The 13,705-nt window shown below is 49.1% G+C and overlaps 1 protein-coding gene across 1 annotated transcript in view; it reads right to left on the bottom strand.

The window, feature by feature from the left end:
- The window catches only part of snd1 (staphylococcal nuclease and tudor domain containing 1), a 351,126-nt gene that overhangs the window by 21,797 nt on the left and 315,624 nt on the right, over positions 1-13,705 (bottom strand). Inside the window, exon 22 of the mRNA XM_071332224.1 lies at positions 11,052-11,255. Within this exon, the coding sequence (XP_071188325.1) occupies positions 11,052-11,255 (204 nt within the window). The remainder of the gene's footprint in view (positions 1-11,051; positions 11,256-13,705) is intronic.

Genomic DNA, 13,705 nt, shown 5'->3' with positions numbered 1-13,705 from the left:
TGGCTGCTCATGGCTCTCTGACGGCTCTGGCTGCTCATGGCTCTCTGACGGCTCTGGCTGCTCATGGCTCTCTGACGGCTCTGGCTGCTCATGGCTCGCTGACGGCTCTGGCAGATCCTGTCTGGCTGGCGGCTCTGGCAGATCCTGTCTGATTGGCGGCTCTGGCAGATCCTGTCTGATTGGCGGCTCTGGCAGATCCTGTCTGGTTGGCGGCTCTGGCAGATCCTGTCTGGTTGGCGGCTCTGGCAGATCCTGTCTGGTTGGCGGCTCTGGCAGATCCTGTCTGACGGGCGGCTCTAGCGGCTCCTGTCTGGCGGACGGCTCTAGCGGCTCCTGTCTGGCGGACGGCTCTGTAGGCTCATGGCAGACGGGCGGCTTTGCAGGCTCATGGCAGACGGGCGGCTTTGCAGGCTCATTGCAGACGGATGGCTCAGACGGCGCTGGGGAGACGGATGGCTCAGATGGCGCTGGGGAGACGGATGGCTCAGATGGCGCTGGGTAGACGGATGGCTCAGATGGCGCTGGGGAGACGGATGGCTCAGATGGCGCTGGGGAGACGGATGGCTCTGGCCGGATAATGCGCACTGTAGACCTGGTGCGTGGTGCCGGAACTGGAGGCACCAGGCTAAGGACACGCACCTTCATACTAGTGCGGGGAGCAGGGACAGGGCACACTGAACTCTCAAAGCGTACTCTATACCTGGTGCGTGGTACCGGCACTGGTGGCACCTGGCTGAGGGCACGCACCTCAGGACTAGTACGGGGAGAAGTGACAGTGTGTACAGGACTTAGGAGACGCACAGGTGGCTTAGTGCGTGGGGCCGGAACTGGAGGCACTGAACTGGATACACGCACTATAGGGAGAGTGCGTGGAGGAGGAACAGGGCTCTGGAAATGCACTGGTAGCCTAGTGCGTAATGTAGGCACTGTAGGTACTAGGCTGGGGCGGGGAGGTGGCGCCGGAAATACCGGACCGTGCAGGCGTACTGGCTCTCTTGAGCATTGAGCTTGCCCAACCTTACCTGGTTGAATACTCCCGGTTGCCCGACCAGTGCGGGGAGGTGGAATAACCCGCACCGGGCTATGTAGGCGAACCGGGGAAACCATGCGTAAGGCAGGTGCCATGTATGCCGGCCCGAGGAGACGCACTGGAGACCAGACGCGTTGAGCCGGCCTCATGACACCTGGCTCAATACTCAATCTAGCCCTACCAGTGCGGGGAGGTGGAATAACCCGCACTGGGCTATGCACTCGTACAGGAGACACCGTGCGCTCTACTGCGTAACACGGCGCCTGCCCGTACTCCCGCTCTCCACGGTTAGCCTGGGAAGTGGGCGCAGGTCTCCTACCTGCCCTTGGCCCACTACCCTTTAGCCCCCCCCCAAGAAATTTTTGGGAGTTACTCACGGGCTTTTCGGGCTTCCGTGCAAGACGTGTCCCCTCATAATTCCGGTTACGAGCTTGATTCTCCGGCTTCCATCCACGTCTCCTAGCTGCCTCCTTAAACCACCGCTCCTGGGCTGTGGCTGCCTCACTCTTCTCACGAGAGCAGCGATATTCTCCAGTTTGCGCCCAGGGTCCTCTACCAGACAGGATCTCCTCCCAAGTCCAGAAATCCTTGTTGCTCCGTCGAGCATTCCCATACCGCTTGGTCACATTTTGTTGGTGGGTGATTCTGTAACGGCTGTCGCTCTCCTCATCCTCGGATGAGGTGAGGAGAGAAGGATCCTCAGACCAAAACGCAGGCTTTGGGAAATAAGCCATCTTTATTTAACAACGATGATGGCAACACGAAACGAAACAAAACACTTTCAAACTACAAAACAAGAAAACGACGTTGAACGAAACCTGAACATAAACTTACATAACTAAACATAAACTTACGTACAGGAAACGGACGACATCGAAACGAAACGAAACAAACAAACGCTACAGTCCCATGTGGTACGAACATACATACAGACATAGGAGACAATCACCCACAACGAACACTGTGACAACGCCTACCTAAATATGACTCTTAATTAGAGGAACGCCAAACACCTGCCTCTAATTAAGAGCCATACCAGGCAACCCAAAACCAACACAGAAACAGAAAACATAGAATGCCCACCCAACCTCACGTCCTGACCAACTAACACACAAAAACTAACATAAATAGGTCAGGAACGTGACAGAGACCGAGAGAGTGCGTTCCTTGTTTACCTTTTATATTGACAACGTTATTGTCCGGTTGAAATATTATCGATTATTTAGGCTAAAAACAACCTGAGGATTGAATATAAACATCGTTTGACATGTTTCTATGAACTTTACGGATACAATTTGCATTTTTTGTCTGCCTGTTGTGACTGCGTTTGAGCCTGTGGATTACTGAAGAAAACGCGAACAAAACTGAGGTTTTTGGATATAAAGAGACTTTATCGAACAAAAGGAACATTTATTGAGTAAATGAATGTCTGCTGAGTGCAACCATATGAAGATCATCAAAGGTAAGGGATTAATTTTATCTCTTTCTGACTTGTGTAACTGTTCTACTTGGCTGGTTACTGTTTGTAATGATTTGTCTAGTGGGCTATGTTCTCAAATAATCTTAAGGTATGCTTTCGGCCGTAAAGCATTTTTAAAATCTGACACCGTGGTTGGATTCACAAGAAGTTAATCTTTAAACCTATGTAAAATATGTTTTGTTTTCTGAATTTTTATAATGAGTATTTCTTTTTGAATTTGGCGCCCAGCAGTTTCACTGGCTGTTGAAGAGGTGGGACGCTAACGTCTCACGTACCCAAGAGAGGTTAAAGGGACGGGCCTGGTAGTTAAAGGGATGGGTCTACTCAAATCAAAAAGAGTATTGGTCACGTACAGAGATTTGCAGATGTTATCGCAGGTGTATCAAAATGCATGTGTTTCTAGCTCCAACAGTGAAGCAATAGTACCTAGTAAAAAGAAAGAAATGAAGAAATATCAGAACGAGCAATGTTATAAATATGTATATATACAGTATATATGATGTGTGTGTAGACAGTATGGACAGTATGAATAGAAAAGGTGTGTACAGCAGTAGTTATATAGGATGATCCATGACTACAATACAGTATATATAGTGGTGACTATTTAACAGTCTGATGGCCTGGAGATAGAAGCTGTTTTTCAGTCTCTCGGTCCCAGCTTTGATGCACCTGTACGGTTTCCTCCTCCTAGAGTTTAGCGGGGTGAACAGACCGTGGCTCAGGTGGCCTTGATGATCTCCTTGTTGATGTCCTTGATGATCTCCTTGATGATCTCATTGATGATCTCCTTGATGATCTCCTTGTTGATCTCCTTGATGATCTCCTTGATGATCTCCTTGTTGATCTCCTTGATGATCTCCTTGATGATCTCCTTGATGATCTCCTTGATGATGTCCTTGATGATGTCCTTGATGATGTCCTTGATGATCTCCTTGATGATCTCCTTGATGATCTCCTTGATGATCTCCTTGATGATCTCCTTGTTGATCTCCTTGATGATCTCCTTGTTGATGTCCTTGATGATCTCCTTGATGATCTCCTTGATGATCTCCTTGATCTTCCTGTGACACTGGGTGCTGTAGATGTCCTGGAAAGCAGGCAGTGTGCCGTGATGATGCGTTGGGCTGACCGCAGCACCCTCTAGAGAACCCTGTGGTTGCAGACGATGAAATAGCTATGGTGATACAGCCCGACAGGATGCTCTCAATGGTGCATCTGTAGAAGTTTGTGAGGGTCTTAGGGGCCAAGCCGGATTTCTTCAGCCTCCTGAGGTTAAAAAGGCGCTGTTGTGCCTTCTTCACCAAACTGAATGTGTGACGGGACCACTTCAGGTGCTCTCTCTGCTGTCTCCTGTAGTCCACGATCAACTCCTTAGTTTTGTTGACGTTGCGGGTCGAGGTTATTTTCCTGGCACCACTCCGCCAGGGCTCTCACCTCCTCCCTCTAGGCTGATGATTGAGTTGGAGACGTGCGTGGCCACGCAGTCATGGGTGATCAGGGAGTACAGGAGGGGGCTGAGCATGAACTCCTGTGGGGCCCCCATGTTGAGGATCAATGTGACAGGTGTTGTTGCCTACCTTCACCACTTAGGGTCAGCCCGTCAGGAAGTCCAGGACCCAGTTCAACATGGAGGAGTTCAGAACCAGGGCCCTGAGTTTAGTGATGAGCTTGGAGGGCACTATGGTGTTGAATGCTGAGCTGTATTCAATGAACAGCATTTAACATTCTTACATTGGGGTAACATGTGAATTGTAGTGGCTCTAGGGTGACGGTAAGGTGGAGGTGATATGATCCTTAACTAGCCTCTCAAAGCACGTCATGATGACAGAGGTGAGTGCTACGGGGCGATAGTCATTTAGTTGAGTTACCTTCGCTTTCTTGGGAACAGGAACAATGGTGGACATCTTGAAGCAAGTGGGGACAATGGACTGGGATATGGATAGAATCACTATGTCCATAAACACTCCAGCCAGCTGGTTTGCCCATGGACGGAGCTTGGCAGCTCGAGCCGCCAGTATCTATAATACGTGATTGTCTAAGGTCCCTGACACATACAGTACGTCTCTTGTCTGAGCCGTTGAATTGATTCCCCCGTAACACACACTTTTCCCCACCATCCCCTCCTCAACACATACACCCCCCCATGGAATAATGTTATCAAAGGGAGGCATGAAGCAGAATGTGGGAGGGGGGCTGAGGGAGAGGCCAGGGTTGGGCTAAGACAGAGCGGAAATAATCAGCATTAACAGCGTTTTAAATCACATCTCATTTAGAATGAAAGGTCTGATCCACCGCCGTTTACTTTAATTCCTGTGGATTATAATTCATCATGGCGGCGCTCTCAAAGACATGCAAATTCATGCAAATTCTGGATGCTAGCACCTTGCCTTCCAATATTGCTGTGCGCAACCTCTCTTTGGGCTAGGTGAGATAGACAGGATGAAGAGCAAGAGAGGGATGGAAGGAGAAACATGACGAGGAGAAGAGAGAGAGGGATGGAAGGAGAGACAGGACTAGGAGAAGAGAGAGAGGGATGGAAGGAGAGACAGGACTAGGAGAAGAGAGAGGGATGGAAGGAGAGACAGGACTAGGAGAAGAGAGAGGGATGGAAGGAGAGACAGGACTCGAGAAGAGGGAGGGATGGAAGGAGAGACAGGACTAGGAGAAGAGAGAGAGAGGGATGGAAGGAGAGACAGGACTAGGAGAAGAGAGAGAGGGATGGAAGGAGAGACAGGACTAGGAGAAGAGAGAGAGGGATGGAAGGAGAGACAGGACTAGGAGAAGAGAGAGAGGGATGGAAGGAGAGACAGGACTAGGAGAAGAGAGGGATGGAAGGAGAGACAGGACTAGGAGAAGAGAGGGATGGAAGGAGAGACAGGTCTAGGAGAAGAGAGAGGGATGGAAGGAGAGACAGGACTAGGAGAAGAGAGAGGGATGGAAGGAGAGACAGGACTAGGAGAAGAGAGAGGGATGGAAGGAGAGACAGGACTAGGAGAAGAGAGAGAGGGATGGAAGGAGAGACAGGACTAGGAGAAGAGGGAGATGGATGAGAAGGAAAATGGAGAAGGGGAGGTCGAGCGAGAGACGGGAAGATGGAAGGTGAGGCAGAGAGAAGGTGAGCATAGGAGAGATGGATGGAGAGAGGGAGGGAGAGCAAATGGAAAGAGGGAATGAGAGAGACATTAAAAGGGATGGGAGGAGCGAGTGAGTGCTCAGTGTGCGGGTGGCGGTGTGCCAGGGGTGGCAGAGTGCCACTCTAGCCCGACAGAGTAGGGAGGGGGGGTTAGTGCCAGGGCTCTCCCTAAAGATGGCCTCCCATGCCAGCATGCCTGAGGGGCGAAGGCTTGAGAGAGAGGGGAGACAGGAGGGGAGAGAGGAGGGGAAGGCATGTTCTCCATCACCCAACCACACACACACCACATGGTTTAAGGCTCTGAGGCAATGACCGGCGGAGGAGGAGTGTGTATGTATGTGTGTCTGAGTGTGGGTGCGATAGTGTGTGTGTGTCAGGCTAAGGGGGAGGACCAGCCGTCGGCCCTGCCAAAGCTGTTGGAGTTAGTGAGTTCTACAGGGAGTTCCTGACTCATTTCAGGATATGAAAAGAGAGAGCTCAGCAGTTCATACAGACTGCCTCCTGTCTGCATTCACCTGCTCTTCAGCCTGACACACTCTCACACTCTCCACCCGACAGTAGAGTAGCTTGGGCGGGTGATGTACTATCTCCACCCGACAGTAGAGTAGCTTGGGAGGGTGATGTACTATCTCCACCCGACAGTAGAGTAGCTTGGGAGGGTGATGTACTATCTCCACCCGACAGTAGAGTAGCTTGGGAGGGTGATGTACTATCTCCACCCGACAGTAGAGTAGCTTGGGCGGGTGATGTACTATCTCCACCCGACAGTAGAGTAGCTTGGGAGGGTGATGTACTATCTCCACCGACAGTAGAGTAGCTTGGGAGGGTGATGTACTATCTCCACCCGACAGTAGAGTAGCTTGGGAGGGTGATGTACTATCTCCACCCGACAGTAGAGTAGCTTGGGACGGTGATGTACTATCTCCACCGACAGTAGAGTAGCTTGGGAGGGTGATGTACTATCTCCACCCGACAGTAGAGTAGCTTGGGAGGGTGATGTACTATCTCCACCCGACAGTAGAGTAGCTTGGGAGGGTGATGTACTATCTCCACCGACAGTAGAGTAGCTTGGGAGGGTGATGTACTATCTCCACCGACAGTAGAGTAGCTTGGGAGGGTGATGTACTATCTCCACCCGACAGTAGAGTAGCTTGGGAGGGTGATGTACTATCTCCACCCGACAGTAGAGTAGCTTGGGAGGGTGATGTACTATCTCCACCGACAGTAGAGTAGCTTGGGAGGGTGATGTACTATCTCCACCCGACAGTAGAGTAGCTTGGGAGGGTGATGTACTATCTCCACCCGACAGTAGAGTAGCTTGGGAGGGTGATGTACTATCTCCACCGACAGTAGAGTAGCTTGGGAGGGTGATGTACTATCTCCACCCGACAGTAGAGTAGCTTGGGAGGGTGATGTACTATCTCCACCCGACAGTAGAGTAGCTTGGGTGGGTGATGTACTATCTGGATACACTGTTGAGCTCTACTACAGTACCACCAGTGAGAGGGACAGGAGTGTGTGATCCAGTCTGAATGAATATCAGCTCAGTAAGATACTGTGTGTGTGTGTGTACACATGATGTGTGACAGGAGTGTGTGATCCAGTCTGAATGAATATCAGCTCAGTAAGATACTGTGTGTGTGTGTACACATGATGTGTGACAGGAGTGTGTGATCCAGTCTGAATGAATATCAGCTCAGTAAGATACTGTGTGTGTGTGTGTGTGTGTGTACACACATGATGTGTGACAGGAGTGTGTGATCCAGTCTGAATGAATATTAGCTCAGTAAGATACTGTGTGTGTGTGTGTGTGTGTACACACATGATGTGTGACATGAGTGTGTGATCCAGTCTGAATGAATATTAGCTCAGTAAGATACTGTGTGTGTGTGTGTACACATGATGTGTGACAGGAGTGTGTGATCCAGTCTGAATGAATATTAGCTCAGTAAGATACTGTGTGTGTGTGTGTGTGTGTGTACACATGATGTGTGACAGGAGTGTGTGATCCAGTCTGAATGAATATTAGCTCAGTAAGATACTGTGTGTGTGTGTACACATGATGTGTGACAGGAGTGTGTGATCCAGTCAATGAATATTAGCTCAGTAAGATACTGTGTGTGTGTGTACACATGATGTGTGACAGGAGTGTGTGATCCAGTCTGAATGAATATCAGCTCCGTCCTGTTGGAATATCAATCCACAGCAATATGTGTTTGTATGTAATAAGCCGATGCTGTGTCATTAATCATTGACAATATGCAGGCCAGTAGCTTTCATCTGATCACACATTAGCCAATGCAATACACCTGAGACGTATTCCAGATCCCTGACTGAACTAAAGCAAACAGATGGCTGTTCTGATGCTATAGTAACCTGATATGCAATAATATACTAACCTCTCATTTGAAAAATACCTGTGAATATACATATGTCTATGTCATCACTATGTATTCATGTAATATCCATAGAATAGTAATCCTATTTCTATAGTAATATCAACCACCTTCATATAATGGCATCGTGTCTATGTATTACTGTGTAGGCCGAATACTAAGCGACAACTAGCCTATGCAATAACGTGTGTGGGCTCTTCAGCTAGTTCAGTCCTTTGCGTTGGGAGGCCTCTAGCTAACTGCCCGTCACGGCTCTGCGCTCTTAAAGTTAGCCACTCTGGCCCTGCAGTGATGCATGCCTGGTTTTACTGCGCCTGACTCAGACCGCACTCTCCCTCTCTCAGCTCTTTATCTTCCCCTCCACACCTCCTCTGGCTGGCTCCCGCCTTCTCTCTCTCTCTATCTATCCCTCTCACTCTCGCAATTATTTTCTCCTCTCTTTCTCTATATCTATCCCTCTCACTCTCTACATTATTTTCTCCTCTCTCTCTCTATATCTATCCCTCTCACTCTCTACATAATTTTCTCCTCTCTCTCTCTATATCTATCCCCCATTCTCTGTCGTTCTCTCCTCTCTCTATCGACTTCCCTCTTTTTCTCTCCAACAATACTAGCAGCCGGTGCATACATTTATGATTATACTAATATTGTCTATCTTTATTGCATGGACAATGCTTAAGTGTGTTGTCCATTTGCTGCAGGGCATATCCACAAAACAAACAGAGCCTAGCTTGACTACAATGGCTTCCCTTCAAATAAATCCTGCTCTCCTCTATGAAACAAGACCAGCACCTGAGAACATCCATTTGTCATCTGGAATACAATGATGTCAGGAGGGACAAAACGGTGTTTGTTGTTGTAATATCACAAACGGACGTGGGAGTTTCACCACTAAGCATTCCAGCTTTAAACATTTAATAATAAAGGCCATTTGAGGAAATGGAAGCTGAGCTCAGTTAGTGGTCAGTCTTTAGCTGACAGAGGAGTTTGTTTGCCAGGGGGACTTTAAAGTGATAAGGTAGAAGGCCTTCAGGGTGCTTCCACCTGTCTAGCCCCCCCCCCCCTTCTTTTAGACTATTAAAACTATACCACTTTAGACTGTATCAATGAAATAGATGCACCCAGAGCCTTCACATCAGTCTGAACAGCATCGTTTCAGAGAGAGCAGCACAGGAGACATGACCAGCATAAGACAAACAGGCCTGAAAGACTGCATGGCTCTATTAGCCTGTTTCAGTGGACAGCAGGGTTCAGACTGCATGACTCTATTAGCCTGTTTCAGTGGACAGCAGGGTTCAGACTGCATGGCTCTATTAGCCTGTTTCAGTGGACAGCAGGGTTCAGACTGCATGGCTCTATTAGCCTGTTTCAGTGGACAGCAGGGTTCAGACTGCATGACTCTATTAGCCTGTTTCAGTGGACAGCAGGGTTCAGACTGCATGGCTCTATTAGCCTGTTTCAGTGGACAGCAGGGTTCAGACTGCATGACTCTATTAGCCTGTTTCAGTGGACAGCAGGGTTCAGACTGCATGGCTCTATTAGCCTGTTTCAGTGGACAGCAGGGTTCAGACTGCATGGCTCTATTAGCCTGTTTCAGTGGACAGCAGGGTTCAGACTGCATGACTCTATTAGCCTGTTTCAGTGGACAGCAGGGTTCAGACTGCATGACTCTATTAGCCTGTTTCAGTGGACAGCAGGGTTCAGACTGCATGGCTCTATTAGCCTGTTTCAGTGGACAGCAGGGTTCAGACTGCATGGCTCTATTAGCCTGTTTCAGTGGACAGCAGGGTTCAGACTGCATGACTCTATTAGCCTGTTTCAGTGGACAGCAGGGTTCAGACTGCATGACTCTATTAGCCTGTTTCAGTGGACAGCAGGGTTCAGACTGCATGGCTCTATTAGCCTGTTTCAGTGGACAGCAGGGTTCAGACTGCATGACTCTATTAGCCTGTTTCAGTGGACAGCAGGGTTCAGACTGCATGGCTCTATTAGCCTGTTTCAGTGGACAGCAGGGTTCAGACTGCATGACTCTATTAGCCTGTTTCAGTGGGTCGTTTCAACACAATACTGTTTACAGTCTCAGTGGCCCAAAGAGGTCAAAGGTGAGCAACTTGGCGACAAATACACACTATACAGTTACTTATTGACTGACGTGGGCTGACTAAGTGTCTTTCAATGGGTTGTAAAACTTTAGTGGTGGTATAGGGAAACAAGGGTGATTAAGTCTAAAATTCTGTGTGGTGTGTGGGTGTGTTGGTATGCATTCATATGTTTATGAGTGTTTGTGTTCTGACCGGTGAGCCCATTTCTGTGTCTTTGTGTGTGAACGTGTGTGTGCCAATGTGTACCTAAATGACAGAGTGGAGTAATGTCGGGACGCGTAGGAGAGTAATTACACCAGGAATAAATATCACTTTTCTGCCTTTATCTTTCATTCACAGAGAGGCTTGGAGTGTGCCAGTTGAATTAGCATAATGAGGGAAGGCAAACGAGCTGCACTTCATGACATTACAAAATGGCCGCCGTCCTGCTGAGAGCTAGACGTACTGAGAGGAGCGGAGAGATGCATCACTTCAGATCGGTCTTCATTTTGGATTACTAAACACGTCAGCATTTAGCCAAATGCTAGCACTTATTCATAGCAAAAACACTGACCTGTTAGCATGGTAGCATAAGGCTAACAGCCTTGCTGAAATAGACTAGACCCTTCACAGCCAGCCAGTCACATACACTGTCACCCAGTATCACGTTTTGGCCCTGACAAAGTCACTATGACCTGAAAACGTCTGGCACATGTCAGCGTAACCTTTTCTCAACTCTAACGCCAATACATTTGGCCCAATGCTAGCACTGGTACATATGCTAGCACTGGTACATATGCTAGCACTGGTACATACGCTAGCACTGGTACATACAACACATCTGTTTTGGCCATAGTGCCCTGACAAAGTCATTATAAAACTGAAAACTTAAGGTAAACATGACTTTCATTTCTCTCTGCCATTTTCCTACCATTTTCTGCAGGTGCTTCTCTTTCCGCACGTCCACCATGACCATGCCCTCCTTCACCAGGCTGAGGCCCACGTCGTCCTTGGAGTCGGCGAACTGCAGTGTGACGTGGGGGCAGGTGACGCCGCTGTGCTCCACGTTGAGCAGACACTGGGTGTTCTGGATGTCCCGCACCAGACTGTCCACCACGTCAGCACGCGCATCCTCCTAACGGGGGTGGAAGAGGAGAAGGGAGGTCAAGGGGTTAGGCCACATGCTGGAGGCTGTTGAGCCGGAACAGTTTATCCTGAAATCTTTAGTCCTCTAATAAAAGGGATTCATATTGTGCTCAGAGAGCGAGACAAGGAAGCCAATTAGGAGTATTGAGGAGCAATAAGACACGCCCCGCCATGGCTTTAAAAAACAGGGATCAATTGAGTTCACCCCAACATTCCCCATTCATCACTGCTCTGACCCTCTCGCTTGCTCTCCTTCCTCTCCTCCAAGCCTCTTGCCCTGGTCCTGTCTCCATGGCAACCCCGAGCAAGCTGCCCTTGGGGTGTGAATGTGGTGTGTGTCTCTGTGTGTGTATGTGTGTAGAGGGACGCTGAGTGTTCAAGGGGGAAAAGTGAGGGGCTTTTTGTTTCGTCTTCTTCCTGTGGTCAGCTTGTCACACACTCCGCGGGGGAGCTCAGGGCGAGAGAGGTGGTGAGAGAGATGGATAGAGGGAGAAAGAGAGCCAAGTGGACTGGGTGAGAAAGAGAGAGGGAGAGGAGGAGAGAGAGCCAAGGGGACAGGGTGGGGATATGCAATATGAATGAGGGCCTTCTGCTGAGTGGGACAGGACACTAACAGGGCCTTCTGCTGAGTGGGACAGGACACTAACAGGGCCTTCTGCTGAGTGGGACAGGACACTAACAGGGCCTTCTGCTGAGTGGGACAGGACACTAACAGGGCCTTCTGCTGAGTGGGACAGGACACTAACAGGGCCTTCTGCTGAGTGGGACAGGACACTAACAGGGCCTTCTGCTGAGTGGGACAGGACACTAACAGGGCCTTCTGCTGAGTGGGACAGGACACTAACAGGGCCTTCTGCTGAGTGGGACAGGACACTAACAGGGCCTTCTGCTGAGTGGGACAGGACACTAACAGGGCCTTCTGCTGAGTGGGACAGGACACTAACAGGGCCTTCTGCTGAGTGGGACAGGACACTAACAGGGCCTTCTGCTGAGTGGGACAGGACACTAACAGGGCTTTCTGCTGAGTGGGACAGGACACTAACAGGGCCTTCTGCTGAGTGGGACAGGACACTAACAGGGCCTTCTGCTGAGTGGGACAGGACACTAACAGGGCCTTCTGCTGAGTGGGACAGGACACTGTAACAAGGTTAGCACTAGCACGCGCCTGAAATGGAACAGTGTGTGGATGGTCATAACTATGCATTCAACTATATATGCTAACAGAGGAGAATGTATTATATATCTTTAACTTATATGCATGTATTAATATGAATATGTGTCTAAGTGAATGACTGACTGTGTGTGTTTCTGTCTGTGTGGCCACTGGCCAGTGCGAGTCACAGCAGGTGAGTGAGTGACCAGGCAGCACCCTCTCTACTCCAGGTGGCAGGGCAGAGAGGACATCAGGGGAGAAACGCTGTCACCACTAGTAACAGGCCCAGAGAGAGAGGGAGAGGAAAAACCCACAGAGAGCAAGAGAGAGAGAGAGAGCAAGAGAGATTGAGAGGGAGCGAGATTGAGAGGGAGAGAGATTGAGAGGGTGAGAGAGAGGGAGAGAGGGAGAGGGAGAGAGATTGAGAGGGAGAGATCTGACCAGAGATTTAGGGACTGAGAAGAAAAGAGAAGAGAAATATTAGCTGAAAGAGAGAGGATATAAAGAAGATGGGTAAGTACCCCTGAGATAAAGAAAACATTTGGTTTGGCAATGTAAACATATTTTCCCCATTCCAATAAAGCTCCTTGAATTGAATAGAATAAAGAAAACAGGAACCAAACAAGAGCCAACAGAGGTAGAGAGACAGAGAGAGAGAGACAGAAAGAGGGAGGTAGATAAAGAAAGGGAAATGGTGAAAGAGACAGATCAAATGAAAGAGCGGTAGAAAGACAAAGGTGGGGAGAGAAAAAGGGGGAGAGCGAGTTAGAGAGGTAGAGAGCTATGTCAGCTGTAGAGAGTGGAGGTGAGGCTGAGGCCTGGGCGGACAGATGGTCCACATCACCCTGCTGCAGCCTCACACTGACTCAGTGGAGGGGGACAGCACACACACCTTGAACCCAGACACACACTCGAAAATAAACAAATATACATATTGGGTAAGGACACACACATTACAAACACACGCATGGACAGACACACACAAAAGGACGCGCGCACACACACACACACACAAACGGATAGACATATACACACACACACACACACACACACACACACACACACACACACACACACACACACACACACGATCAGGCACACACACACGAACAGAACCACAAAAATAGACATCCTAGGCTAGGACAGACTAAGCTTAGACAGATGTAAAAACATACACTTTCAGTTCAGACAAACCATGTGTTTTGATCTTAGCTATGTGATCCCCACTCAGACAAACCATGTGTTTTGATCTTAGCTATGTGATCCCCACTCAGACAAACCATGTG

This window comes from Salvelinus alpinus, chromosome 11 (genome assembly GCF_045679555.1).
Source record: "Salvelinus alpinus chromosome 11, SLU_Salpinus.1, whole genome shotgun sequence".
Lineage (NCBI taxonomy): Eukaryota > Metazoa > Chordata > Actinopteri > Salmoniformes > Salmonidae > Salvelinus > Salvelinus alpinus.
Note: the sequence above shows the minus strand (reverse complement) of the source record. Positions and strands in the feature narration are given on the sequence as shown.